The sequence below is a fragment of the Setaria viridis genome, chromosome 9 (genome assembly GCF_005286985.2).
Source record: "Setaria viridis chromosome 9, Setaria_viridis_v4.0, whole genome shotgun sequence".
NCBI classification, from domain to species: domain Eukaryota; kingdom Viridiplantae; phylum Streptophyta; class Magnoliopsida; order Poales; family Poaceae; genus Setaria; species Setaria viridis.
In genome coordinates this window covers 2285275-2309485 of record NC_048271.2, presented here as the reverse complement: position 1 = coordinate 2309485, position 24211 = coordinate 2285275, and the positions used below count along the sequence as shown (strand labels likewise).

At 49.9% G+C, this 24211-nt stretch overlaps 5 protein-coding genes and 1 pseudogene across 5 annotated transcripts; 2 read left to right on the top strand and 4 right to left on the bottom strand.

The window, feature by feature from the left end:
- Window positions 1–725: 725 nt before the first annotated feature.
- LOC117839387 (uncharacterized) lies at window positions 726–5185 on the bottom strand. The gene is made up of 7 exons (XM_034719708.2): window positions 4748–5185; window positions 3618–4231; window positions 1953–2520; window positions 1760–1860; window positions 1601–1681; window positions 1391–1518; window positions 726–1277 (listed from the first exon to the last, which is right to left on the bottom strand). The coding sequence occupies exons 2-7, from the start codon at window positions 4173–4175 to the stop codon at window positions 998–1000; spliced, it is 1716 nt and encodes a 571-aa protein (XP_034575599.1). The 5' UTR covers window positions 4176–4231; window positions 4748–5185; the 3' UTR covers window positions 726–997.
- Window positions 5186–5841: 656 nt separating this feature from the next.
- Window positions 5842–7383, bottom strand: LOC117839234 (protein MIZU-KUSSEI 1). The gene has a single exon (XM_034719518.2). The coding sequence runs from the start codon at window positions 7300–7302 to the stop codon at window positions 6349–6351; it is 954 nt and encodes a 317-aa protein (XP_034575409.1). The 5' UTR covers window positions 7303–7383; the 3' UTR covers window positions 5842–6348.
- Window positions 7384–9215: 1832 nt separating this feature from the next.
- LOC117837404 (G-type lectin S-receptor-like serine/threonine-protein kinase LECRK1) lies at window positions 9216–12410 on the top strand (annotated as a pseudogene).
- Window positions 12411–12751: 341 nt separating this feature from the next.
- Window positions 12752–15928, bottom strand: LOC140221274 (peptidyl-prolyl cis-trans isomerase CYP22). Its single transcript, XM_072290671.1, has 7 exons — window positions 15605–15928; window positions 15454–15477; window positions 14795–14882; window positions 14431–14523; window positions 13724–13756; window positions 13464–13520; window positions 12752–13219 (listed from the first exon to the last, which is right to left on the bottom strand). The coding sequence occupies exons 1-7, from the start codon at window positions 15805–15807 to the stop codon at window positions 13109–13111; spliced, it is 609 nt and encodes a 202-aa protein (XP_072146772.1). The 5' UTR covers window positions 15808–15928; the 3' UTR covers window positions 12752–13108.
- Window positions 15929–16137: 209 nt separating this feature from the next.
- Window positions 16138–16749, top strand: LOC117838243 (splicing factor 3B subunit 6-like protein). The gene has a single exon (XM_072290670.1). It carries the CDS (start codon window positions 16197–16199, stop codon window positions 16587–16589), a length of 393 nt encoding a protein of 130 aa, XP_072146771.1. The 5' UTR covers window positions 16138–16196; the 3' UTR covers window positions 16590–16749.
- A 1431-nt stretch (window positions 16750–18180) lies between these two features.
- LOC117838244 (uncharacterized) lies at window positions 18181–19805 on the bottom strand. The gene is made up of 2 exons (XM_034718195.2): window positions 19491–19805; window positions 18181–18525 (listed from the first exon to the last, which is right to left on the bottom strand). Exons 1-2 carry the CDS (start codon window positions 19700–19702, stop codon window positions 18438–18440), a joined length of 300 nt encoding a protein of 99 aa, XP_034574086.1. The 5' UTR covers window positions 19703–19805; the 3' UTR covers window positions 18181–18437.
- Between the last annotated feature and the right edge of the window lie 4406 nt (window positions 19806–24211).

Sequence of the window (24211 nt, the reverse complement as noted above, 5' to 3'; positions counted from 1 at the left end):
CCGTGGCCTGTGGAGTGGACTCGCTGGTCCACGCCGTCGAGTGTTGACAGCTTTGGAGGACAGGACGGGGTGGGTCAGCGGCCACCGAGCGTGACGTGAGGTCAGCTCATCGAGTACGCGCATCACGACTGTTCTTTTTTTTTTTTGCCACCCTCCTCCGCTTGTCAGAGATCGTGCAGCCTAAACAGCCCATCACAGCCTGGAAAAGCTCCGGCCATGTGTCCTTGCTCGGCCCAACTGAACAATGCACTTCGTCGCCAATTGATCTTACAGCCCATTCAAAATAGCTCGTGCCGGGCGGCCCATCTCAGAATAGCCAACAGAAACAGAAACAGCCATGCTCTCCAACGACAGGTCTACCTCTCCGTCTCGGTCTCCGCCTGGCAGAGTGGCAGTACAGCCGCCGCAGCAACGGCGGCCTTGCAAGCTCCTCAGCGTCGCCGGCGACCAGTCCGGCGAAGACTGGACACCATCGGTTTCATGGCTCTGAGATGGGCCGTAATTCCACCCGCTGTTTCTCAACACCAACAGGAAGACCTCGAGCAGACGAGCACGCATACAAACCACAAGACCTCGCAACAGTCAACATCACAAACCTACGACCGGATTCGAACCTGGAGAAACCCCGCGCCCAGGTCGGCCGCCCCAACAAGCGTAATAAGAAACCATAACGGCCACAGCTCAAGACCAAAGCTGGGCAACCAACTGACCGCGCAAGCACAAGATTACTGTACAACTTTTTTTTTCTTCTTTCTCGACTAGTCCCAATATACCGACCAGAAGTTTAACTAGATCCACCACCAATACGACGACGCCCAACTTGTTCACGAAGGGCAGAAGGAAACCGGCAGTCACCCCCATCTTTTGTCAGGTTGATTGTTAAACTACTACCAGGTGAAACCACAAAAACCAACACACCAGCGAGCTGGCCATGTCGACATACACTTCTCCAGCCGACTGACGGTCACGGTTGCATCGCGTCAGGTAACTTGGTTCGTCATGCTTGCTTCCCAGCACTTCCCTGGGCCGCATCACTTCCCTGGGTAGCGGCACTTCCCTGGGCTGCATCACTTCCCTGGGTAGCGACACTTCCCTGGGCCGCAGCACTTCCCTGAGCAGCAGCACTTCCTTGGGCAGCTTCACTCCCCTGCACAGGACGTCCCTGGACAGCCTTGTAGCATGCCAGGCTGCAGAGTGGAACCCTTGTCTTGGAGTCACGGTACTTGTACGGGTTTGTGCAATTTGGGCCTGCACACTTCTCCCTTGGAGGTGGATAACTGATGAAATGAAATCAAGCAGGTAAGCAACAAGAAGACTGAAAAAGGTGAACAAACCTGCAGATGCTGCAGTTGAAATGATTGAATGCAGAGAGATAAGCGCTGTATGTAACCTGACAGGCTTGGAGTTAAATATGCTTGGAAGCCCCATACTCTCAGGGAATGTGATGACAGTTCCGGTTGGGCCCATGACAGTCTGGATGCAGTTTTTCCTGTATTCTTCCAATCTTGCTTGTTTTTCCTGGACAAGAGGGAATGCAAAAGATGAATTCATTGCAGCAAATAGGCAAATGCAGCTACTGAAATACTTCAGGCATTTATACCTTCTCCTCCCGTTCTTTCAGCTTCTTCTCTTCCTTTTTCTTCTCAGAATCTATACCCAGTATCTTCCTCATTGCTTCAGCCTGTACAATTTGAGTTTGTAAAATGCATCGCCCAACAGAAAAGAAAAAATAAAACTATAAATTAGGACAGGTATAAACCTGTTGTTCCTTCTCTGCCTTCTCAACTTGCATCTTACGCCTCTGCGCAGCTTCTGCTTTTTTGGCTTGTATCTCCACTTCTGAAAGCTTTTCCTTTTGCTCTGTAACATAATTAGTAATGGCATTATCACAATGTCTGAGGCAGAAATGTTAAATATCAACGAAAAGCTCAAAACATAAACTAAGAATTTACTTCTTGATGAAGCAGTTGGTAATCCATCAGGAAATTCAATCAGGCTTTCACCATGCCCACCCCTGCCTTGAAGGGCTCGCTGTCTTGTTGTAAGACCAGGAGTTTCAATCTTTGCATCTGAAGGTGAATCAACTTCCTTTAGCCCATTCTTTTCATCCATCTCAGATTCCTCCTCTTCAATAGACTCATTGCCATCCCCTAATTGTAAATTCTTCCTACCATCCCTGACAAACCGTGACATTGTAAAGTCCTCATCCACTTCATATGGGGTGCTCTTGTTTTTAGAAACCTTGGGCAGCTTCTTTTTCTTGAGACCATCATCAACAGAATCATCATAAGCTCCATGCCCAGGGGTCATAGGATCTGGTGCAACTTTAGCCCCTCGGAGTTTTTCCAGATAGCGCAATTCACCATCTTCATCATCAGAATCTCCATCAAGTGGTTTCTTCTTAGGAATCCTTTTGCTCTTACGAACAAGGTCAGAAGATGGCGAGATGTCATGCCGATTGCCATGTTTTCCTTCAACACGATTACCATGGGTATCTCTGTTTGTGTGCCCACCAGAATCCTAATTTCAAAAAAAAAAAAGGAGCAACAAATGAACACTTCTGTAATGAACAAAGATCAAACGCAAAACTACTGAGATAATGCATCTTCTACTACTGGTAAAGAATAAGAATCCCAACTCACAATTACCATCTAAGTCGACAAGATACATAACCCCACAACGTGGCAAAAGCATGAAACCGGAATTATAATCACACAGACTCTAGCAGAGAAGATATAATGACGAAAGATAACCAACATCTGAAAAAACAGAGTTATTTTATTGTAGCAGGAGTTGGCCAAAAGGCACAGATCTGACCACCAAAGTTTCAGATCTTCAAGATACCAGCCACCATAGATCGTTGGAGGAGATCAATCTTTCTCCGTGGGAGAGAAAGGGAAACAAGATGCAGAAAGGACTACCAGATTCGACCATACCAGGGTTTCGCTTCCCACCTTTCTCCTACCGCCACCCCTGCCCTGGCTCCTTCCCCGCCCCCCTCTCGCACCCCTGCTCGACGAGCCCCGCGGCATCTCGCTTGATAGTGGTCGGAACAGGTAAGGTGCCGCGTTAGACTTGCAAGTGACCCTTGGAAGGAGGCCAGCAAGAATCCTGTAGGCGGATTTAACCAGGACCGGAGAGGGAAGAAGCGCCACAGGGGAGAGGAAGGATCTAGGCTTTACTGTGCACGAGAGGAATGAGGGATTTCTTGTACCGATGGGGATACCGATGGGGATGGTGTCGATCATGAAAAAGGACATGGGCTATATACAGTTGTTAACAGAAGGAAAAGGGTGCTGGAGGTATCTGTATCCTGAAGAATTTTGGCAAACTTTAATGGCATTAAACCGGACCAGCAAACCCTGATCGTATATATCACAGCCTAGAAAATTTTGGCAGCATTCTGGTATGCATCAAATTCTCTCCCAAAATATTATGACAGTACTAAATGATGGGTGAAAGCAGGTACTAAACCATGTAAGGATATACGAAGATGCCTATTCAGTCAGAATTGTAAAGTAAATGACATACTAGACACGAATCACGAGAGAATTAAAGATATGGAAGTACATTATGATTTCAAGCATACACTTATCCAGTAAGCACATAAAACAAACCTTGTGCTTATGCCGATGAGAAGAGCCATCCGACGTGGCAGGAATGCCACTACCACCCGCTTCTTGGATGGTTTTTGTATGTATGGTTCGAGTAATCCCGCCAACTTTGAGCTTTACTTTTCTAATACTATTCTCACCATGCACACTGCCATCCCTCGGGACCAACCGTGGGTTATCAGGGGATCCAGACCTTGTAGTACACTCCAGTGCAAGAACACCATCACCACGTCTGGCAGCATCCTTTGATTTGCTGCTCCGGCTGTGACCATCATAGTCTCCTCCAGATCTGTCTTCCTTCCTTATCTTCCTGGACACGTCATTCTTATGAGTCATGGAGCCCTTCATCTCAGGGCTATTTAGGTATAGCTCTTTCCTCCGGTGCCCACCGGCTTCGACGCCGGTGTCATCATCCTGGGAAATGTTCCGAGACGGCGCACACATGCCATTGTACTCAGAGGCGAGTTGCTCCGTGGACCTTGGCTTCCTCGACGCAACACTCCTTGGCTTCTTCATCACTGCTTCAGTGGTGCTAAGTGGAGGGTTCCCACGCCCCTCCATTACCACACACGCCGAACTCCAGCTGGGTCACCTTTGCACTAGCCAATTTCACGCACCTGCGTGTATAAGAAGGCAGCATTACAACTACTGGGACAGAGATCGAAGCCGCTATCGCGAAACAGAAGCATCACACAACCGAATCACTAGACCAGAGCAACTGTAGGCGATACAATCCCGCGCAAGCCAACCAAAATACTATATACCAGCAAGCGGCCGACCATGAAAGCGAGAGCATGGACCGAGAGGAACCCCAGAAATTCAAAATGGAGCACCAGCGCACCACGCACCACCGAAATAGAGCGGGAGCAGCACCAGCGCACCACGCACCACCGAGATAGAGCGGGAGCGCGGAAGCGGAAGCGAACGCCGACGAGCACCTTCGAACCGCACCGCGAAGAATCAAGCCGCAAAAACCCTCGAGCTCCCCAAAACCCCCCAACACCAGGAGAAATCGAGCAGCGAAAAGGACCCGGCGCACAGTCAAGCGCGAGCAGCAAGCGGAACCCCGACCAGCCACCCGCGGCGGCGAGCACAAACCAAACCCTAGGAGGACGGGGGGGTGGGTGCCTTACCTCGGACGGAGTGGGCCGACGACTGACCGGCGGCGCGGCGGCGGCGAGCCGGTGAGGAGATAGGGTTAGGGTTTGTGGCGAGAGCGCGTCCGGGAGGTGGGAGGCGAGGGGCGAGGGTATTTGGGCCGGGCCCGTGCGGCGTGACGAGGTGGAGGGGAAGACGGGAAGGGGGGATGGATGACGCGCGCGGGTGAGGAGGGGAGGCGAGGAAGGGGAGGAGCGCGGGCGCGGGTGGGGGTGGGGGGCTCGTGCTGGGCGACGCGTAATTTCTCCCATCTCCCTCTCTGCCTGCGGGCGGCCTGCCTGCGTGCTGCTCGCTTCCGCTTTGCTTTGCCGTCCATCCCACCACGCGCCCTGGCACAGGCCTCCCTCCCCGAGTCCCCCCGTTCCCTTCCCCTTCTCCCTCCTCTTGCCTTCTCTCAGGAGCCTGGAATCTGGATGGCGCCCTCCCGCTTGGTACGCCATGTCCCGCCTCTTTCTTTTTTCACGGGTGTTTTGCGTTGACGTCCTTCGGTGTCTTGGTATTCTGGACTCAGTTGGGACTTGACCGGCCCCAGCTACGAATGCGACCTTTGCGTTGTCTGCTAGGTCACTGAGTCAACTCAAAAACTTCGTGCAAGTAATATCAAACGATCTACAATTTAGGATAGAGGGAGTACTAATTTAGAATCTAAATCCATAGAAACATGAAGCAAAAGAACTAATGTAGCCTAATGTAGCGACCTAAAATTATTTCTTGATACCAACTTCATTATTCACATCTACGGGTGGCGAACCCAGGACAAAATCTTAACCCATGATAAAATCTTGGATCAAACAATAGTAGAGGAATATTCCATTTCCTTTTCATTAATTGGCAGTACAAGATTAGAAAGAAGACGGAAGAAATAGGAATATACTTGTATGCACGAAATAAGTTGTGAGTGAGACCATATGATCGAACGTCGACGCGATTCACCTTCGTTCTTACCTCTAACTGGCTTTAGCATTTGGCAAACTCCCATATCTTCCATAATAATACTATGCGGCGCCAAATATGCTAGTCCTCCGTGTACAATCATATATAACATTGTGGCTCTTGATGTTAAGAAAAAAAAATGGTTGGTGGACTTCGTCCTCCAAACTATAAAATTTATTAACGACATTAATACAAAAGTTGTAGCGAGGGTTTTTAGGTTTTCCTACAACCTAGACTTGCTAGCAAGTGTGATTTGGCGAGAAAAGCTGGATATCTTACAGAAACTGAGAAACATCTGGTAATAAAGAGTAAGGGGGCGTTACTGATAGTTTAGTGGATGACACATGTGGAGGAGCTAGCCCTTGCTTGGACCCTAATGTTGTAATCCTGGCTCCATGCCTCGGTGGATAACCTCATCTATTGTGTTTACACCAAGTACTCCGATTCTCCACGTTATTGTTACCACTTACCAGGAACAATGTGCTCAATTTCTCAAATCAAACAAGAAAGAGTAGATGTTCGTCGATGCATCGCCATTCCACTGAAAACAAACGCCTCATCCAGAGATTCATGTGTATCCCATAAAAGAAAAACAGAGAAGAGACCATCTCTACACGCCTATGCACCCGCGGTTGAGATCCTCCTACACCCTGACAAGGAATATGCTCAGCTCTGTGCCGCCGCCGGCGCCTCCCTCCGGGTTGACCATGTAAAACGACTCCGAGTCCTTGCTTCCGACCACCCTGTCGAACCCCGCGCGCATGTACGTTACCTCGCCGTCGGCCTCCGCCCCCGCCGGCGCGTCCACCACGTCCCCCGGCAGCACGCCGGCGCCCACCGACACCGTGCTCAGAAGCTGCATGACCGCGAGGTCGCCCTCCGAGGCCTCCCGCCGCACCGCGTACCCGACGCGCCGCCCGTTCACGTACGCCGTCCACATCGCCTCCTCCAGCAGGCTCACGTTGCCACCGCCGCCGCCGTTGCCGTCCGGCGGCGCCGACTTCTTGGACTTCTTCTCGCACTCGAGGGCGATGCGGACGTGCCCGCCGGCGGAGAGCTCCTGCATGAGCTTCCCCGTTGGCACGCCGAGCTCGAGCACGAGGGACGGGAGGCTGCCGGGGCGCTCCTGCACGGCGAGGGTGATGCGTGCGCGTCGGTGGCCGTAGAACGTGCCGGTGACGCGCGCGCCGCCGCTGCCGCCGTGTCCGTCGTGCGGCTTGGTGTAGCGCCGCGGGAGCGCGGACGCCGGGCGGCACGCGGCGGGCGCGACGATGGGCAGCGACCGGATCAGCGCGCGGATGGCGCGGAGCGCCCGCGACGGCTTCCGGACGGCGGCGGGCGCGCGCTTCTGCGACGCCTTCGACGACGGCTGCCGGAGCGTGATCTCCGGCCTCGGTGTGCGCGGCGTGGCCGGCGGCGGGGTGGACGCGCCTCCCGCCCTGCCCCTGCCCGGCGTGTGCGGCGACGCTGGGATGGCGCACTGCGGGGTGGACGGGGAGGCCGGCGCCACGGCCAGGCGGCTCGGGGTGCCGCCGGCCGTCGGGGAGAGCGGCGGCGTGGCGCGCGACAGCGGGCTCGACGGCATCGTGCGCGCCATGGTTGGCGAGCCGGAGGGCGGGAAGAGCGCAAGAGGACGTGCTGACGATCAAGGGACTTCTTGGGGACCTTAAAACGGGAGCACGACATAATGGCGCGCACGTACGAAAGCAAAATGCTGCGACTTGGTTTGTGAAAGTAGACCGCACGGTTTGGCATTCCAGATTATGTTATCCTCGTGGAAAATGTTCTGTCAAAAGCTTAATCATACGGAACATATGATTCCGGAATTCCTGACACCTTTGGATTCCTCGGCCTCTGACCTGCTTGTTCATGGCAACCCACTTGCAGGTTGCAACATATCAACAGACAATTAAGTGATTGAATCGCAGAATACACTATATTCTGGATTTGTTCTTGGTACCGTGGACAGAGATCAGAACAAGCATCAAGTTTTGTTTCTCAATTCCCTGGGCCAGCCGACCAGAGTTGGAGACTTTGAGGTCAAATACGGTTTGCTACCATGATTGCTTGGCTTCCTGAATCATGGAAGAACCGACAGCTATTTGATTACCAAAGCAGGAACAGTAGGATCAAACATGCTCAGCACAACAGAAAGACCCAGTTACTAAGTTAAACAAGAACATTAATTTCTTCCACTCGGCTTCCTCGACGATTCGCAACGTTGCGGCTGATCTCCACTTGTGGGCGCACCGGTGCAAATCTCCTGTAAACTCTTCCTTTCTAATTAAAGGTGCGGTCTCAAACTGTCGTAACTTAGCTTACCTGCTGTATTTCTCTTCCACTCCTCGTTCACAACTCTGGTAAGCACCAACCTCGCTTATTGATACAAATGTTCAGGTCGCTTTCTTACCTGCCGTAGCCCCCTAAAAAAGAACATTAATTTCTTGTTTCGAATATTATTCTACGGATTGCGTAGAAACGACAGAACTCGATCGGTGTCAATTTTGACATGCTTAGTATCTTTTTTTTTAAGTAACCATGCTCCAGTATCTTGATCAATGCTCTGTATTGTTTCCACTGCTTCAGTGCTTTCACCGACCAGACAGGGTCTACATCAGCAGCATCAAGAGTGCACGATTAGCTGCATCCAGGTATCACGTTACATTTCACCGCACTCGCTTATAATGCACACAAGGTTTGGTTGGTTGTTTTGTTCGGTCCAGTTGCAACATTTTCAATCATCCTCACAACAAAGTAGACCGTCCCCGAGCACTCTCTATGTCTTATATAGATACTATAGGTTCGCCAGAAGGTTTGGACAGTCTTAAATATAGGGCTGGACATCAAGACGTATCTGACATGAAGATCATGGCGCAGGACAGCGTAGTCTATATGAAAAAACAGGAACTAGTCGAGGATTAGGAAAATAATCGTTGTAATAAGAGTAGAACTTCTCTAGTCATATCCGACCAGGCGAGGTAGGGATCCACTCCAAAGCAATTCAATCCAACCAACACACAAGACGTAGGGTATTACGCAATCTAGCTGCCCGAACCTATCTAAATCGTGTGTTTGTATTTACCTTTGAGTTCTTGATCTCAATGAGCCCCACTAACCAAAGACTACCTCAGTCACCCCTCGTTAGGTTGCCGGTCTAAACACCGACAATACTCCTGAAAAGAAAAGGAAGAAGAAAACACAATAGCCGCCACCTAGCTCGAGGCAACACATTTGTTTTTTTTCTTTTGGCTCGCATCTTATTCTCTCCACACTAATGAAGTATATACATCTACTCTCCGCGATATGCTTAAAAAACATTTATCTAAGTTTGGTAAAAAACAAAGAAAGAAACGCTTTGTATACTTAAATATGGGTCGAGACTAATCCACGGAAATAAAACATTGCATTGACAGACTTTGTTTTATGACCATACGATAAAGCGATGCATTGAGAATGACGTTTAGCGAATAAGCAAAACGATGCGTTAGACGGGCCGGCTGGTCATGACCAATGGAGAGGCCAAGATGGAAAACTTAAACTTGCCTGTGCTAGCTGTGCTCTATCGCGATGACGATGACGCATCCATGCAAGATGGCGATGGATGGATCCAGGAAGGAAAGGTCGTCGGTACTGCTCGATCGATGGGGAGATCAGACGAAATGTCTCCCGGGCCATCGATCTGTCGTCGTAGCTAAGACTAGATCGATAGAACCGTGGTTGCTACGGCGCCTATCGTGTATCGTGTATCGTGTACGTGCGGCCGGCCTCATACCTGCAGGGTCAAGTCAATTCCATCTCCTTTTCGATCCTTCGCGGGCCAATCCTATGAAACGCAAATAAAAAAAAGGAAATAGATGACCAACTGAAATGTGAACAATGCAAATGAATCCAGTTCAATTCAATTCAACTCCGTGGTTGATCCAGCTTGGACTTGTTGCAGTGGAAAAATCCTGGACTAGCAGCAGAGCCAAATCTCCGTCAACAAGAACAAGTACCTACTACCCATTCAGACGGCCTCTCGATCGATCATCTGATCTGATCACCACTGGAAGGTAGCTACTTTCTTCTTCACAAGACATGCAGCTTGGCCCATGGCCATAGACATCCATGGTTGCTGATCGGAGTTCATTAGTTAGCTTGGCCGCCATGGCTAAACCCATCGATCTTCTGCTGCTAGCACTCACCACGTGCACGCTTGTTTCGTCGCTGGCGTTGTCAGGCGCGCAGAACACAAACATCACCTCGGGGGCCTCCCTGCAGGCCGGCGCCGGCGCCGCCTGGCCCTCCCCGTCCGGCCGCTTCGCTTTCGGCTTCTACGCCACGGACGGGGGCCTCGCCGTCGGCGTCTGGCTCGCCACCGCGCCCAACGTCACCGTCACGTGGACGGCCGGCCGCAACGACACGCAGGCCACGGGCGGCAAGCTCTGGATCACCTACGACGGCCGCCTCGTCTGGAGCGGCACCGACGGCGGCCAGGACAGGAGCGTCGCCGTGCCGGACCAGCCGGCAGCCGCCGCGGCCATGCGCGACGACGGCAGCTTCGTGCTCTACGGCGCCAACGGGACCGTCGTGTGGTCCACCTTCGCGGCGCCCACGGACACCCTGCTCCCCGGGCAGGAACTCGCGCCCGGCGCGCAGCTCTTCTCCAGCGTCTCCGCCACCAACAGGGCAACCGGGAGGTACCGCCTGACCAACCAGGCCAACGACGGCAACCTCGTCATGTACCCCGTGCAGACGGAGAACGTTGCGGCCGCCGCGTACTGGGACACCAGCACGTTCCAGATCGGGTTCCCCCTCACCCTGCGCCTCAATGCCGCCGGCGTGCTCTACCTCACCGGCAACAGCGGCAACTACACCAAGAACCTGACCAATCCTGGGGCTGCGCAATCGGCCGGCGAGAAGCAAGTCTTCTACCGGGTCACGCTCGATCCCGACGGAGTCCTGCGCCTGTACCGCCACGCCGTCGCGTCCTCCGGCGCGTGGAGGACCGACGTCCAGTGGATCGGGCCCAGCGACCGGTGCCGCGTCAAGGGCGCGTGCGGGCTCAACAGCTACTGCGTCCTCGATCGCGACGCGCAGCCCGGCTGCGCGTGCCCGCAGGGGTTCTCCTTCATCGACGCCAGCAACGCCGCGCTGGGATGCACCGAGACCTCCGGCGCCGGCGACTGCGCGGCCGCAGCAGGTTTGACCATGGCAATGGCAGCGATGCAGAACATGACGTGGGCGGACACGCCGTACGCTGTGGTGGGCGCGGGCACGAGCGCGGCCGACTGCCAGGCCGCGTGCATGGCCGACTGCCTCTGCGCCTCCGTGCTGCTCAACGGCAACGACGGGACCTGCACCAAGCAGCAGCTCCCGCTCCGGTACGGCCGCGCGGGCGGCGGGTACACGCTGTTCGTGAAAAATGCCGCGGCGGGGACGGTGAACCTCGGCGGTCGTAAGGGACGCGGCCGCGTCGGGCGCGCGGCCACCGTCGCGCTGGTCTGCATCGGGCTCCTGACGTGCGTGTCTCTGGGCGCACTCCTGGCGGCCGGGCGGCTGGTCTGGGCGAGCCGGAGGGCCGCGCACCGGCGCCTGGCGGACGCGGACGCCGAGGCCCTGGACGAAGAGGAGGCGCCCCTGAGCCTGAGGTCGTACAGCTACCAGGAACTGGAGCACGCGACGTGCAGCTTCCGGGAGCCGCTGGGCCGCGGCGCGTTCGGCACGGTGTTCCGGGGCACGCTGCACGACGGCGAGACGGCCATCGCCGTGAAGCGGCTGGAGAAGGTGGTGGAGGAGGGCGAGCGCGAGTTCCAGCGGGAGGTGCGCGCCATCGGGCGGACGAGCCACCGGAACCTGGTCCGGCTGCTGGGGTTCTGCCACGAGGGCGCCAACCGGCTGCCGGTGTACGAGTACATGAGCAACGGGTCCCTGGCGGAGCGCCTGTTCGTCAACAACAAGGGCGGCGGCGGCTACCCGTCGTGGGGCGAGCGCGTGGGCATCGCGCTGGACGTGGCGCGCGGGCTGCACTACCTCCACGACGAGCTGGAGAGCCGCGTGATCCACTGCGACGTGAAGCCGCAGAACATCCTGATGGACGCGTCGGGGACGGCCAAGATCGCCGACTTCGGGCTCGCCAAGCTGCTGCTCCCGGACCAGACGCGGACCTTCACGGGGGTGCGCGGCACGCGCGGGTACCTGGCCCCCCGAGTGGTACCGCGGCGCCGGGCCCGTGACGGTGAAGGCGGACGTGTACAGCTACGGCGTGGTGCTGCTGGAGGTCGTGACGTGCCGCCGGAGCATGGAGCTGGAGGAGGCCGGCGAGGAGCGGACGCTCATGGAGCTGGCGCACGAGTGGCTGCTGAGAGGGGAGGTGAAGCGGGTGATGGGCGGCGACGAGGCCGTGGACGCGGCGGAGGTGGAGAGGGCGGTGAAGGTGGCGGTGTGGTGCGCGCAGGCGGAGCCGCAGGCCAGGCCGGCTATGAGGACCGTCATCCTCATGCTGGAAGGCCACGTGGAGGTGCCCTTTCCGCCGCCGCCGGCATCGTCCTGATGGCGATGGATCATCCCGTCCCGTGGGTTGGAGAATGGAGATGGAGTAGTAAGTACGGAGTAGATTCTAACACAACAGTCGTGGACGACGGCGCCACAGCACACACCCCGGCGATGTCGGCGGCTTTAACTGGGTTCGCTCAATTCAGGCCCAAATAAGGGGTGTTTGGTTCAGGGGCTTTAGCCCTATCACATCAGTTATTTAGATACTAATTAGGAGTATTAAATATAGTTTAATTACAAAACTAATTACACGTATGGAGTCTAATTCGTGAGACGAATCTATTAAACCTAATTAGTTCATAATTTGACAATATGGTGCTATAGTAATGATGGATTAATTATGCTTAATAGATTCGTCTCGCGAATTAACCTAGGGATTCTGCATTTAGTTTTATAATTAGTTCATGTTTAGTCCTCCTAATTAGCATCCGAATCTCCGATATGACAGGACCAAACGATCTGGATGAAACGTTGTTCGTTGGTTCCAAAATGTCGACACAGGCTGCAACCGGTGGAGTAAAAATATAATTCTTTATATAAAAAGTTGAGCAATAGCAGGCATTTCACTTGCAAATTGCAGGAGTTAAAACACGATTGTTTGATTGTCAAAGCAGGAACAGTAGGATCGAACATGCTCACCACAACAGAAGACCCAGCTCCCGAGTCAAACAAGAACACTAATATCTTGTTTCGACTATTATTGTACAAGCGTAGAAACGATACAACTCGACCCAGTGTCAATTTTAACATGCTCCGGCACTTTGATCAATGCTCTATATTGTTTCCACTGCTTCAGTACTTGCATCTACCAAACAAGGTCTACATCAGCAGCATCAAGAGCGCACGATTAGCTGCATTCATGGATCAAGTCACATTTCACCGCATTCGCTTATAATGCAGGCAAGCTTTGGCCGGTTGTTCGGTCCAGTCGCAACATTTTCAATCTTCCTCACGACAAGCAGACCGTCTCCAAGAACTCTCTGAATTACACACAACAATCAAAGCATTAAAATAGCGATAGATGAAAAGAAAAGGGGAAAAAGAAAGCACAATAGCCACCACCTAGCCTCCAGGTTTACATAAAGAACCTCCAAAACAAATTTGATTTTTTGTCTCAAATCCTATTCTCTCCAACTAATAAGATACTACTTGCCATAATATTCTAAAAACAATTATCTGAGGTTTGGTGACAAAAAAAGAAATATTTGAATTGAGTAATCTTACCCCAAAGACCACATGTTTGTTGTCCAGCCAGTCACACTTTGCACATGTTATAAAGAACTGCAAGCACAGGAAAGGAAATAAGGTTTTTGTCAGGACTGCCTTTTTACTCTAAACATGATACTGAAGGCAATGGCATTGCCAACTTAAAAAAACAATTCAAGTACAATACCACAGTACTCGATAAGATTACTGAACTTATTGCAGAATAAATATGCAGTCAGGCATAAACTTTGATGGAATTTTCAAGAATGCGAATGTACCTGAGATCCATTAGAGTTAGGTCCACTGTTGGCCTGCAAAAAAAACAGGGGACAACTACTAAGTGTTGATAATATAAGATAGAAACTACCATATTGTTGGAACATCAGACGTGCTTTGAAATAGAAACATAGTGGTATTAATCAATTATACTTAAAAGTAATAATTTAGATGAGAAAAAACAAAAACCAATTGATGAGGGATGAGTATCAATACAGCATCATCCATGGAAGGGATGGGACAGACAAAAGTCACCAATCACCATGACTTGCACAGAGATGCTGATCTAACCTACCACTGTTGCGAATGTTGTAGAACAATAACGTGAAAAAAAGGCATACCATGATGACAGATAAAACAAGAAATACAATACAAACATTCCATGTAATTATTGAAGTTGACTGATACTATGGACAGATAACAGAATATGTTAACAAATGGCAACATATTGTGCTAGATCCCATACATTAAGCATGTTCATGCTAATAGGGCACAGGGGGTAGTCATTTCTTATGCTCATATGACAATCCTAACTCCAAAAAAATGGTAAAAAGTTTGAAGATATATGTGCAACTATGGAAGGCTAGAAATATAAATCTAACTACAGAGTCCAAGCAATAGATCCAATGTTAAAATATAGAAGTTATAAAAAGTATGCTCTGACAACGACAGCATTTCAATAAAAAATTCAGGTGGAAAGAAAGATTACCAATGAGAGCAGTCCAGGCCCTGTATGCTTTGCAATAAAATTTTCATCATCAAATTTGGTACCGTAGATTGATGTGCATCCAGTACCATCATTCTGTAGGACATGAAACAGTAGGCTTAGGTTATGCTAAATTTTATCAAGTAATTCCAATTTCTCCTTGGAGATTACTAAAAGCAGTTAATTGGTCCAAAACAAAATCTCTAGAGGAGGGTCCAAACTCAGATTCTCCATCCAATTATGTTCCATATTTTTAACATATATACATACATAGATACACAAGCTTAGTTCTAGGATGGCACTGGGTCAAAATCTATACTAAGTAATAAAATTGATGGTTGAAGCTACTAGAGTGTGGAAGACAAACCTTCAAGAAGTCACCACCCTGAATCATGAAATCTTTGATCACTCTATGGAATTGACAGCCCTTATAACCCTGGGGCAAACCATTCTTTCTGCAAGCAACGTCAAAACTAAGCATCAGAAATAACTTTGTAATTGCCGGAATAATTTTGTGCTTGCATCCTCATCAAGTCAATCAAAAAACAACCACCACCAGCTAATAAAAGCAGAAAGAACCCAATTTTTCTAGATCAATTCACACTCCTGTGTCAGAGTCACAATATCCACCTCTGAGCTACAGCTTTGAAAAATGCAATACATTGCACCCATATGAAAATATCCTTCCCAATCTCAGAGCAGTGCTAAGTCACCGTCCCAACATCAGTTTAACTAATAAAACAAGGAGAAACTTATTGATACTTCCTCAAAAATGAGAAACTCTAAACAACACAAAAATCAACTTAAGTATAGAAAATTCGCTCTTCCTTGATTCCTTCTACTCTTTCCTTTTCACAGATGATATTCTCCCAATCAAATGACCATGCTAACCATTACAAATATCAGCAAATAGTATCTCGAAAGAAAACTTATATAAGTATGCTAAATTGTTTAACATGAGGATTGAGCCAGATTAGCAGAATTAGCCTCAGAATAAGCCCACTCCAATCGCCGGAAGTCTCATACCTGTGCTCGCCAGTGCAGAACTGCCTGAAACCAACAAAGCAACACGATTAGAGATCTACCAAAGTTCCAAACACATCAAAGCAGAAGAAATGAACGAACGGAACCTAGGGTTTACGGCTAATGGGGGGGGGGGGGGGGTTTAAGCCATTACCGGAAGTTCTCGGCGGTCTTGGGGGCGATGTCAGCGAAGAGCTCCATCTTAATGCGGCCAGCGGGGATGGACCCGATGGTGACGTCGAAGAACACCACCGGGTTCTTCGGGTTCGGCGGCCGCTGGTGCCACTCCACCCCCGCCGCCGTCGCCGACGGCGGCGTGGGACCCGCCGAGATGGCCGCTCCGCCGGTGGACGCCATGGCGGTGCTCGTTGGGCCGGCGCCGGAAGCTTCTCGCAGGTTCGAGACCCAGCCGGCTACCGGCGAAAGAAGCGTCGAGGGAGGTCGCCGGGGGTTCGCAGCGGAGCTGATGAAGCTGAGGCGGCTCAGCTCGTGTTTATGCGCCAAGATTCGCGACCAAAGCTTCAAGATTAGACACCGACATGTGGGTCCCTATTGTAAAATGGAGGGCCACATGTCGGTGACCAACTTCCCCAAGTCGGCATCTAATCGACCCCGTGCGCCGGTTCCACCTCCAATAAGGCAACGAAGACGCGAGAGAGGCAGGCGGCTACGCGCAGCAAGCAAACCGCCCCCAAATCCGAGAAACCCCCAATCCCCAAACCCTAGGCGAGCTCGGCGCGGCGGCGATGGCGGCGGTGGGCATGCGGAAGGGGAACGCGCGTCTCCCGCCGGAGGTGAACCGGGTGCTCTACGTGCGGAACCTGCCGTTCAACATCTCGAGCGAGGAGATGTACGACATCTTCGGCAAGTACGGCGCGATCCGGCAGATCCGGCTGGGCAACGCCAAGGACACGCGCGGCACCGCCTACGTCGTCTACGAGGACATCTACGACGCCAAGAACGCCGTCGACCACCTCTCCGGCTTCAACGTCGCCAACCGCTACCTCATCGTGCTCTACTACCAGCCCACCAAGATGTCCAAGAAATCCGACGTCAAGAAGAAGGAGGAGGAGATCACCAGGCTCCAGGAGAAGTACGGAATCGGGTCCAAGACCCCTGGCCCCGGCTCCAGCGACTGAGCGACCAGGTGTATTGCCTTTGTAGCCGCTTGCTTGTATGGAGAAGAGTAATGAGAGGGAACGAATTGGTAGCGCTGTGTTATGTTTCATCCAGTGTTACTAATTACCGTGTTGTTATGCTGTGAACATCACAACTGAATAGATATGTGCTTATCATGAACCTTTAGGTGTGCTTCAGTGCCTGTTCCTACTTGTGTGCTTTTCTAATTGCCCGCATGAATGTTTAATCCTACCAAAAATAAGAGGAATGAGTTAGTGTACACCTGTGACTAAGCTTGAATTGTTGATCTGGATTGAGACTGTGGGAGTAGCATGGCTGTGTTGTTAAATTTGTGGTTTCCGTGATATGTGTGTGTGACCAAGGAAAGGATTAAGTTGGTATGCTCATGATCAGTGTTTAATTCATTGTGTGCTCTTTGCCAAATTATGTCAGTTTTCACCTGACTCCTCCAGTCCTGTTGCGGTGCTAATTTGTTATTTTCAACATGTGGCAGTTCAGGCTTGGATGGATAGTTCAATAAGACGTTTCATTGTGCATTGTTGACTACGTTTGTTCTGAATGTATGTTTCAAGATAAGAGACTGAAAATTATTTAGGTGTTAGAGTAAGGTTAAAGTTTTTCTTTGTCCATGTTGTCAGGTTTTGTGGATTTCACCATTCTAGTGTTGCAATGCTTGTTTTGCCAGTCATGGTATGATGCTTTGGTTGACAGTATCTATAATTGATGTTTTGCTGATATGATTGGGTCCTGTCGACTTAGCCTCTCTTCCATTGTTGTGGAGCATTGTTTGTTTTCTTTTATTTGAAGTAAAGCATTGTTTGTTTTTTCTGATCAATTTTTGAACTTGGGGTTGCATGGAATGTCTGTCAAATTCTTAAAAATTGCCTATTGGTTTAAATGAACTGTACCAGTATAACTTTCAATTTGGTGGTGCTGTGGCAACCAACTAATTCTGATACTCAAGAGTCTGCAACTGCTGGATATGATGTATGAGTCTGCAGCTACCGGATATGATTCACATCAAACTGTACTGCATGTTTGCATCTGAACATCCTGAACCTGGGGGAAAAAATATGACGGTGAGAGGCAAGAAAGCCACTGCTTACAGTCCAGTCGCTAAAAGCGACCTGCAGTTTCTGAATGTCTGCAACTGCCGGTGAGAAGCAAGAAAGCCACCGCTACAGTCACTAATAGCAACCTGCAGTTTATGAATGTCTGCAACTGCCGGATGCAACTGTACTGATTTTAACTGAACCTGGGGGGAAGATACACTACTGTGAGATGCAAGCAAGCTACTGCTTACTGTCACGAAAATCTTATGCAGTTTATGCAATCGGTTCTCATCTTATCTTAGTTAAGCTGGTGGTGCAATCAATTTTCTTCTTATCTTAAGAAGCGGATGCCTCTTGTCTGCGTGCATTCCTTTGATTTCAGCATTTTCAGATTCCAAACACAATAAGCACACAAACAAGACAAATAGAAGTCAAGAATACCAGCTTTCTTCCAGTGTAAAATACCAGCACACAATATTGATCAAACTAAAGCTGCAGAACTTCTGTACCATCAAATACTATAAAGGAACCATCCAGCAAGGTAAATAGCAGAGTCATGTATTGATCTCTTCAAATGTGTTTGTTTGAACAAAGAAGACATATTAAGAAGCGTAACAATATGTGCTGATATTATTCCACCACAGGACCATTTGAACTGACGAGTAGTTACTGCAAAATACATCATGATGGTACATCTCTGAGTTTTTGCTACAAGCTTTTGTTTGATATAAAAAATGCCAACTAGCTCTATGGATCATCTGCTTCTGAAATGCCAGCTATAGTAGAGCAGATGCATCATTTTTCGCCATTCTTCAGCAGTGCAGCTAAACCCAAAGGCCAATTAAATTTTGTAAGCATCTCTTGTCTAGCCACTTTCGAAGCCCTGCAAAGCACAGATCAGATCAGCTAACGTCAACACTGTATTTGTGCAGAACAAATAGTTGAGAAAGGATCCAAGACATAGTAGTAGATTATATTCCTCAAACATAAAAGCACACCAAGCCAAGGCCTCTATGGAAATACACCAAACTGTCCTGTTATCTTGACAAAAGTATTACTACTCCTTTCCAAGTACTTCATCTGAATAATAGAGATCATCATGTAACAAACTATAATAGCTAAGGCACCTAAGGACAGGTATATAATCAAGGTCCTGAAAGCTCCAAAAAATAAGCACAAAATGGAAGCAATTTCCCAAGACAACAGCTAGTATACAATATGGTGTACAAATAATTCAGTTTTCATCAGAGGGTGATGCAAAATACAACAAAAATAACTGGTGCTCTATCCAGTACCACAATGACTGTAACTCAACCAGTCAGTTGTTAGATGACAAGATCTCAGATTACAACCTTTTTGCTAGAATAAGCACTGCAATGGCCAATGAGAAATCGAAAGGATTCAACAAGCCAAGGCCCAAGGGGGACTGGATTTACAATGGCAGAGCCCTTTAACATTATATGTTGGATCACAGATCATCCAAATACAATTAAGTCGTATGCACTTTAGTGTCTCCTACCTAAGAGAGGGTTAAAACTAGTCATTTGGGTCAGCTGTAAAATTAAGCACTTGGCATCCTAGATAGTCAATTTCAGGTCCAGATGGCTGGTTACTGAGCATATAAGGTTTCAATCTCAGCAGCCTAGATATTTAACAGAACCATGCCCACGTATTCCTCAATGGGATAAAAGACCCCGAGCAAATCCAGCCATCAACTCTAATTGCAACCTAATTCAATCAGTAATCAGTAACACGTTGGAGAATGGATACACAGGAACTGCTCGATAACAACAGGGGTACCAAAACAAAACAAAACAAAAATCGCGGGAGGGAAGGGGGTCATCTTACTCCGCAAACGCTGCGGCGGAGGCGGAGCCGCTGACAGGCGGTGGCGGTGGCGGCGGCACGTGGAGGCATGAGGCGGCGGCTTCGGCGATGGTGGAGAAGCCCTGGCGCTGCTTGTGCTTTTGGTTGGCGGTGCAGTGGATGAAGACGATGCCCCGGCGCTTCACCACCTTGCAGAACCCGCACAGGCGCTTCACCGACGCGCGGACCTTCATCTCCTTCCTTCCCACACTCGCTCGCCTTCAGCTTCTTCTCGTCTCTCCCCGTCGTGCTCCCTCCCTCTTCCTCCAGATTCGGCCAGCGTCGAGTCGGCTTCTTCCTGGTTAGGGTTTGGTGTTTCCTGATGGGCCGAGATAGTCACGGCCCATGGGTCATATAGGGAGCCTAGGCCCACCTAACAATCGGCCTTGCTCTTCTCACGCTGTGATCCTTCTGTACCTCATCATTTATTTATAAATTTAATTAATATAGTCTAATAATTTTGTCATTTAATCAGTCACATGTTTACTTGTTTGTGGTGTCCTAGCCTTTGTGTGAAACATCATTCTGTATTTCATTCACTTGTTAAATTTGCATAGACTGAAGAATTACTACTTGTTAAAGCTTATTTATCTAATATTTCGTCTTCATCGGCGGGATACATGCTATGTTGCCCTGCTAATTGGGCTGTAACCCAAGCTGTAATCCCACCAACCCATTCTCACGGGGAAATAAATATGACCCACTCCAATTCAAACCTCCACCATCAGCCACCATACCACCCCAAATTTTCCGGTACATAAGTTTGTACAAACTGCTGGCCAAATATGCAAGAATCCATTAGGTAGCTACTAATAGCCAAATAAGTTGCAGTCTTGCAGATAGTCCTGACAATTAGTTTGGGTTTATTGGTTTTAATGGCTAGGGTTTTATTTTGGACTCGTTTTGGTTAGTTTACAGTGGACTGGCCCGTCAGATGGTTCGTTTCAATTAGGATCGTTAGAGCAAGCAGTTTGGGCTATCTGACTTCAATTCTACAAGGATTATGATGGGTGATCTAAAAGGGCAAAGTGGCAAACATTTGTAGCCCGTATGATACTCTTTTGATATGCATAGGTATCCTGTATCAGACATGAAAGAAATGGGTGACGTACAAAGCAACAAGGACGCGCTATTTGAGAGGAAGAACGTGTAACATGGGCCGGTTGCAATCTCAAATCTCTAACAGCACGGCATGTCCAGGCATGCATGCAGAGTATACACTATTGTACAATGCTACAATCTCAAAACGGCTGCCACGCACGAATATAAACTAGGAGAGGGACATCAGTTCCATGCCTAAATTAATATTGATAATTACAGGATCCTAAATAGATGTGCCTGACGGGGGCTTATGCTTGCCGGTGTAAAATGTTGCAGTTGGCAGCCTGATCTGCTGTGCAAATGCTTCGTCATATCCAAGGTAAGTAGTCATCTGCATTCGTTTCGATTTGGTAGTCCACGCACAGGTCCTGCTCAGAGTTTCCAAGAGTCTGGACAACAGGCACCCTCCAAGTACCTTCGTCTCCTTCTGCCCAGACGTCATTTTCACCAGCCTCACTCAATTGATCTTCCTCAGCTGCAGCGTTTTTGATGACCCGTTCTTTGTAGAACAGTTTGCAAACCACCCAGTCATTGAGCTGCAGAGAAAAGGAAACCAGAGCCAAGTTAACCATCTAATGCATGGGACTTAACCTTTGCTGCCTTGCTAATTTTCAGTTACTTATATTAGTAAATTATTTTTATTGGTTTTTTTAGGTATGTTGATTGGTTGCTCCATGACTAAAGATAGCAAAAGGGAAAAAAAAAATTGAAGTGTGCCGTTACCCGCATGGCTGACCCATCAGGCGCGTGCTGATTCTGCGGGATGGCGTACTCCTTCATCTTCCACGGCGTCTGCGTCCCCTTGGGCTGCTGGCCGAGGTGGAAGGTAAGCGACGTCACCTCCCCTACCAGTGCGCCGTCGGCTTTGCCGCCGGCGAGCACGGGGGCCAGCTTGGTGTTGGATTTCCAATAGCCCACCTGCACGCCGCTCGCATCGAACACGCTCCTCGCCGGCCGTCCGCCGTTCTTGTACTTGCGGTTCCTCGGCGAGAACGCGTACCAGCACCCGTTCACGACCCCACACGCAGCTGCAAGAAATTAAATTAAATGAAATAGAGGGGTTAATTTGGCACGCTAATCTTCTTTCCAATTACATCGAGAGCGTCAGTTAACTAAGCTGACCTCTGCTTGTCTCTGGGTGTTCATGGTAGACGTCGAAGTCCTTGAAGAAGTCGACGGGCATCTTGTGCCCGGCGTGCTTCAGCCTGAGGTAGAAGATGAGCTCCTCGTCCGTCGGCTGGAACCGCACGCCGGCGACTGAAGTGTCTGCGTATGGCCCGGCTGCTGCAGCTTGATCCCCTGCGCTTAGAATGTTGCTGCAGCTTGGTTGCAGCTGCCATTGCTCCTGATCACAGAGCAATGCCATCGGGTTCGTCGTGCACGGAGCAGTCTGCTGGCTGGAGGTGGCCACGGCGATAACACTGGCTGCCTGATCTGGATGCTGAACCTGAAATTCAACAACACTACTAGCTGCCTGATCTTGTTGCTGATGGATCTGAACTTGACCAGCCATTGTAGCTGAGCCGGCGACAGAAGAACCTGTCGGCTGCGGTGCCGCAGCTCGGCTGCTTCGAACTGTGGCACGCTTAGGCTTCTTGATGACAGGCTTGGCGGCGGCAACGGCGGCGGTGTCGGTTTTGCGAGGCCGGCCACGACGGCGATGAGCGGGCGCAGTGGCTTCTTGAGCCTTCTGCGTGTCTGGAACGGCATGGACAATTGCAGCTGCTTCTGCTGCTGAGCCTGACGCGACTGACCCCTGGATTTGCGGGTGGTAGTAGGACGGCTCCGCCCTCGTGATCTGCACCGGCACCGGCACCGGCGGCGGCATGACGCCTTGAGCAAAGGGCAAGGGCACGGGCGCAAAGCGCGGCGGGAACCCCGGCTGGGTTTGTGGGTGCCAGTAGTAGGGTGGCTCAGCCATCGCCGGCGGCGGAAAGAAGGTACCCGTCATGGATCTGGAGAGCATCGGCGACGGCGACGGCGAGGAGTTGAACCCGCCGGAGGTGGTGGCGGTTGGCGCATACGGCGGGTACTGGGAGCTCCAAACCATCGCGCCTGCGGCAGCGGCGTACGCGGCCATCCCCCCGAGGTCGTCGAAGAGCGACTCGGGGTTGCTCACCGGCGGTTGAGAAGCGCGGGCGGCGGCGGCGGCATCGGCCGCGAGGGGATGGCGGGCGGCGAGGTCGTCGACGGGACTGATCATCACCATTGCGTCCAAGGATCGGAGAAGTGAGCGCACGTGTTCTACGCGGGGGGTTTAATTCAGCGGAATTGCTTGGAGGGGAGAGTCCGGGGCGGTCGAGCCCCGTGTATGCAGGAGGAAAGAGATCAACGCAGCTACGCCGTGCATTTGCGTTGGTGTTGTGCCGCCATAAATTTCTCCTGACACGAGACGTATAGGAGAAGAACTCTTATAAATTACGCGCCATGAAATTAATACCGTCAGATTTAATTTGAAACCACTTTCAAATGATTATAACTTTACTTATTTCAAAAACTATGATCATGAGTTCATAACGGTCAATGAGATACTCTCTATGTTCTAAAATATATTACAGTTAGTTTTGTACTAAATCAAAGTTTTTCTAACTTTTGCTAAATTTATAGAAACATATATAGTAACATCTACTACTATATAGACAAGTGCCTTATCAAGACATATTTCATGATGGATTTATGAAAATAATTTGATGTGGTATGTGTTTATATTTCTCAATGAATTGAAAATATTTTATAAATTTGGAACATGTCGAGCGGTACATGTTGAGCCTACGGATGTTGAGCCTACGGAAGAGAAAGGACAACCGTAAGAGTAATGAAGCAAGCTCATGCACGTTGAAACGAAGTCTAATGTTGAATGCGAAACCATCCATTGATTGACGGATATTGATATTATCATTCATACCTTGCAACAAGGCTGGTGATACATCAGAAGTTTAAGTGTTCTAAGGCAATCGGGACAGATTTCTCAAATAGGAAGTAATTAAAGTGTGACTTGATGATGGATTACCTGAAAAATAATTCAGAAGCGGTTCGAAGAAGATCGATCCTGACACGAGAGAAAAAGCATACCAGGCCTACATTTATCTTGACAGATTAATGAATCACGGTTTTCTAATGTTTATTTGTGTGATAGAAGATCTTCCCTGGATGACTAGATCGCCTAATGGTAACGATTCTCTAACAAGAGATCTTTAAGAAAAAAAAATGTTGACCAAATTAGTAACTAACTATCGAAACTATGCAAGAAACCGTGATTTCTCCTAATCAGTTTGTTCTCGTCCATTGGAGTATTTTCTTTCCAAGTTGGGCCTAGGGGAAAAATATTGGTTTTTACGGTAGCTCACTTTTATTCCTCTCGTAGAGCATGTGTTACACTCAGGTTGAAACAATTAATCGTTCAGCACAATCGTGCAAACATATACACCTCCAAAAGCGTGGCCATACAGCTACGAGGCACATAAATTTTGCCAAATTCTCCCTCTAACTTCGCATCACGCTTCCAAAAGTGTGTTTCCTCCGTCAGCTGCAGTCGAATATACACATGCGGTGGAGGTGAGACGCGTTCGGTTGACGCGACCCCGCGGCGCAAGGGTTGGCAC

Coding starts and splice junctions, on each gene's coding strand:
- LOC117839387 (XM_034719708.2), bottom strand. CDS start 4,175: ATGGAGGGGCGTGGGAACCCTCCACTTAGCACCACTGAAGCAGTGATG. Junction 1,861..1,952: donor ACCAACTGCTTCATCAAGAA/GTAAATTCTTAG, acceptor ATTATGTTACAG/AGCAAAAGGAAAAGCTTTCA. Junction 1,682..1,759: donor AGGCAGAGAAGGAACAACAG/GTTTATACCTGT, acceptor CAAATTGTACAG/GCTGAAGCAATGAGGAAGAT.
- LOC117839234 (XM_034719518.2), bottom strand. CDS start 7,302: ATGGCGCGCACGATGCCGTCGAGCCCGCTGTCGCGCGCCACGCCGCCG.
- LOC140221274 (XM_072290671.1), bottom strand. CDS start 15,807: ATGGCGTCCACCGGCGGAGCGGCCATCTCGGCGGGTCCCACGCCGCCG. Junction 15,478..15,604: donor AAGACCGCCGAGAACTTCCG/GTAATGGCTTAA, acceptor TGTTGGTTTCAG/GCAGTTCTGCACTGGCGAGC. Junction 13,220..13,463: donor ACAAACATGTGGTCTTTGGG/GTAAGATTACTC, acceptor TGTGTAATTCAG/AGAGTTCTTGGAGACGGTCT.
- LOC117838243 (XM_072290670.1), top strand. CDS start 16,197: ATGGCGGCGGTGGGCATGCGGAAGGGGAACGCGCGTCTCCCGCCGGAG.
- LOC117838244 (XM_034718195.2), bottom strand. CDS start 19,702: ATGAAGGTCCGCGCGTCGGTGAAGCGCCTGTGCGGGTTCTGCAAGGTG. Junction 18,526..19,490: donor TCCGCCGCAGCGTTTGCGGA/GTAAGATGACCC, acceptor TGTGCTTTGCAG/GGCTTCGAAAGTGGCTAGAC.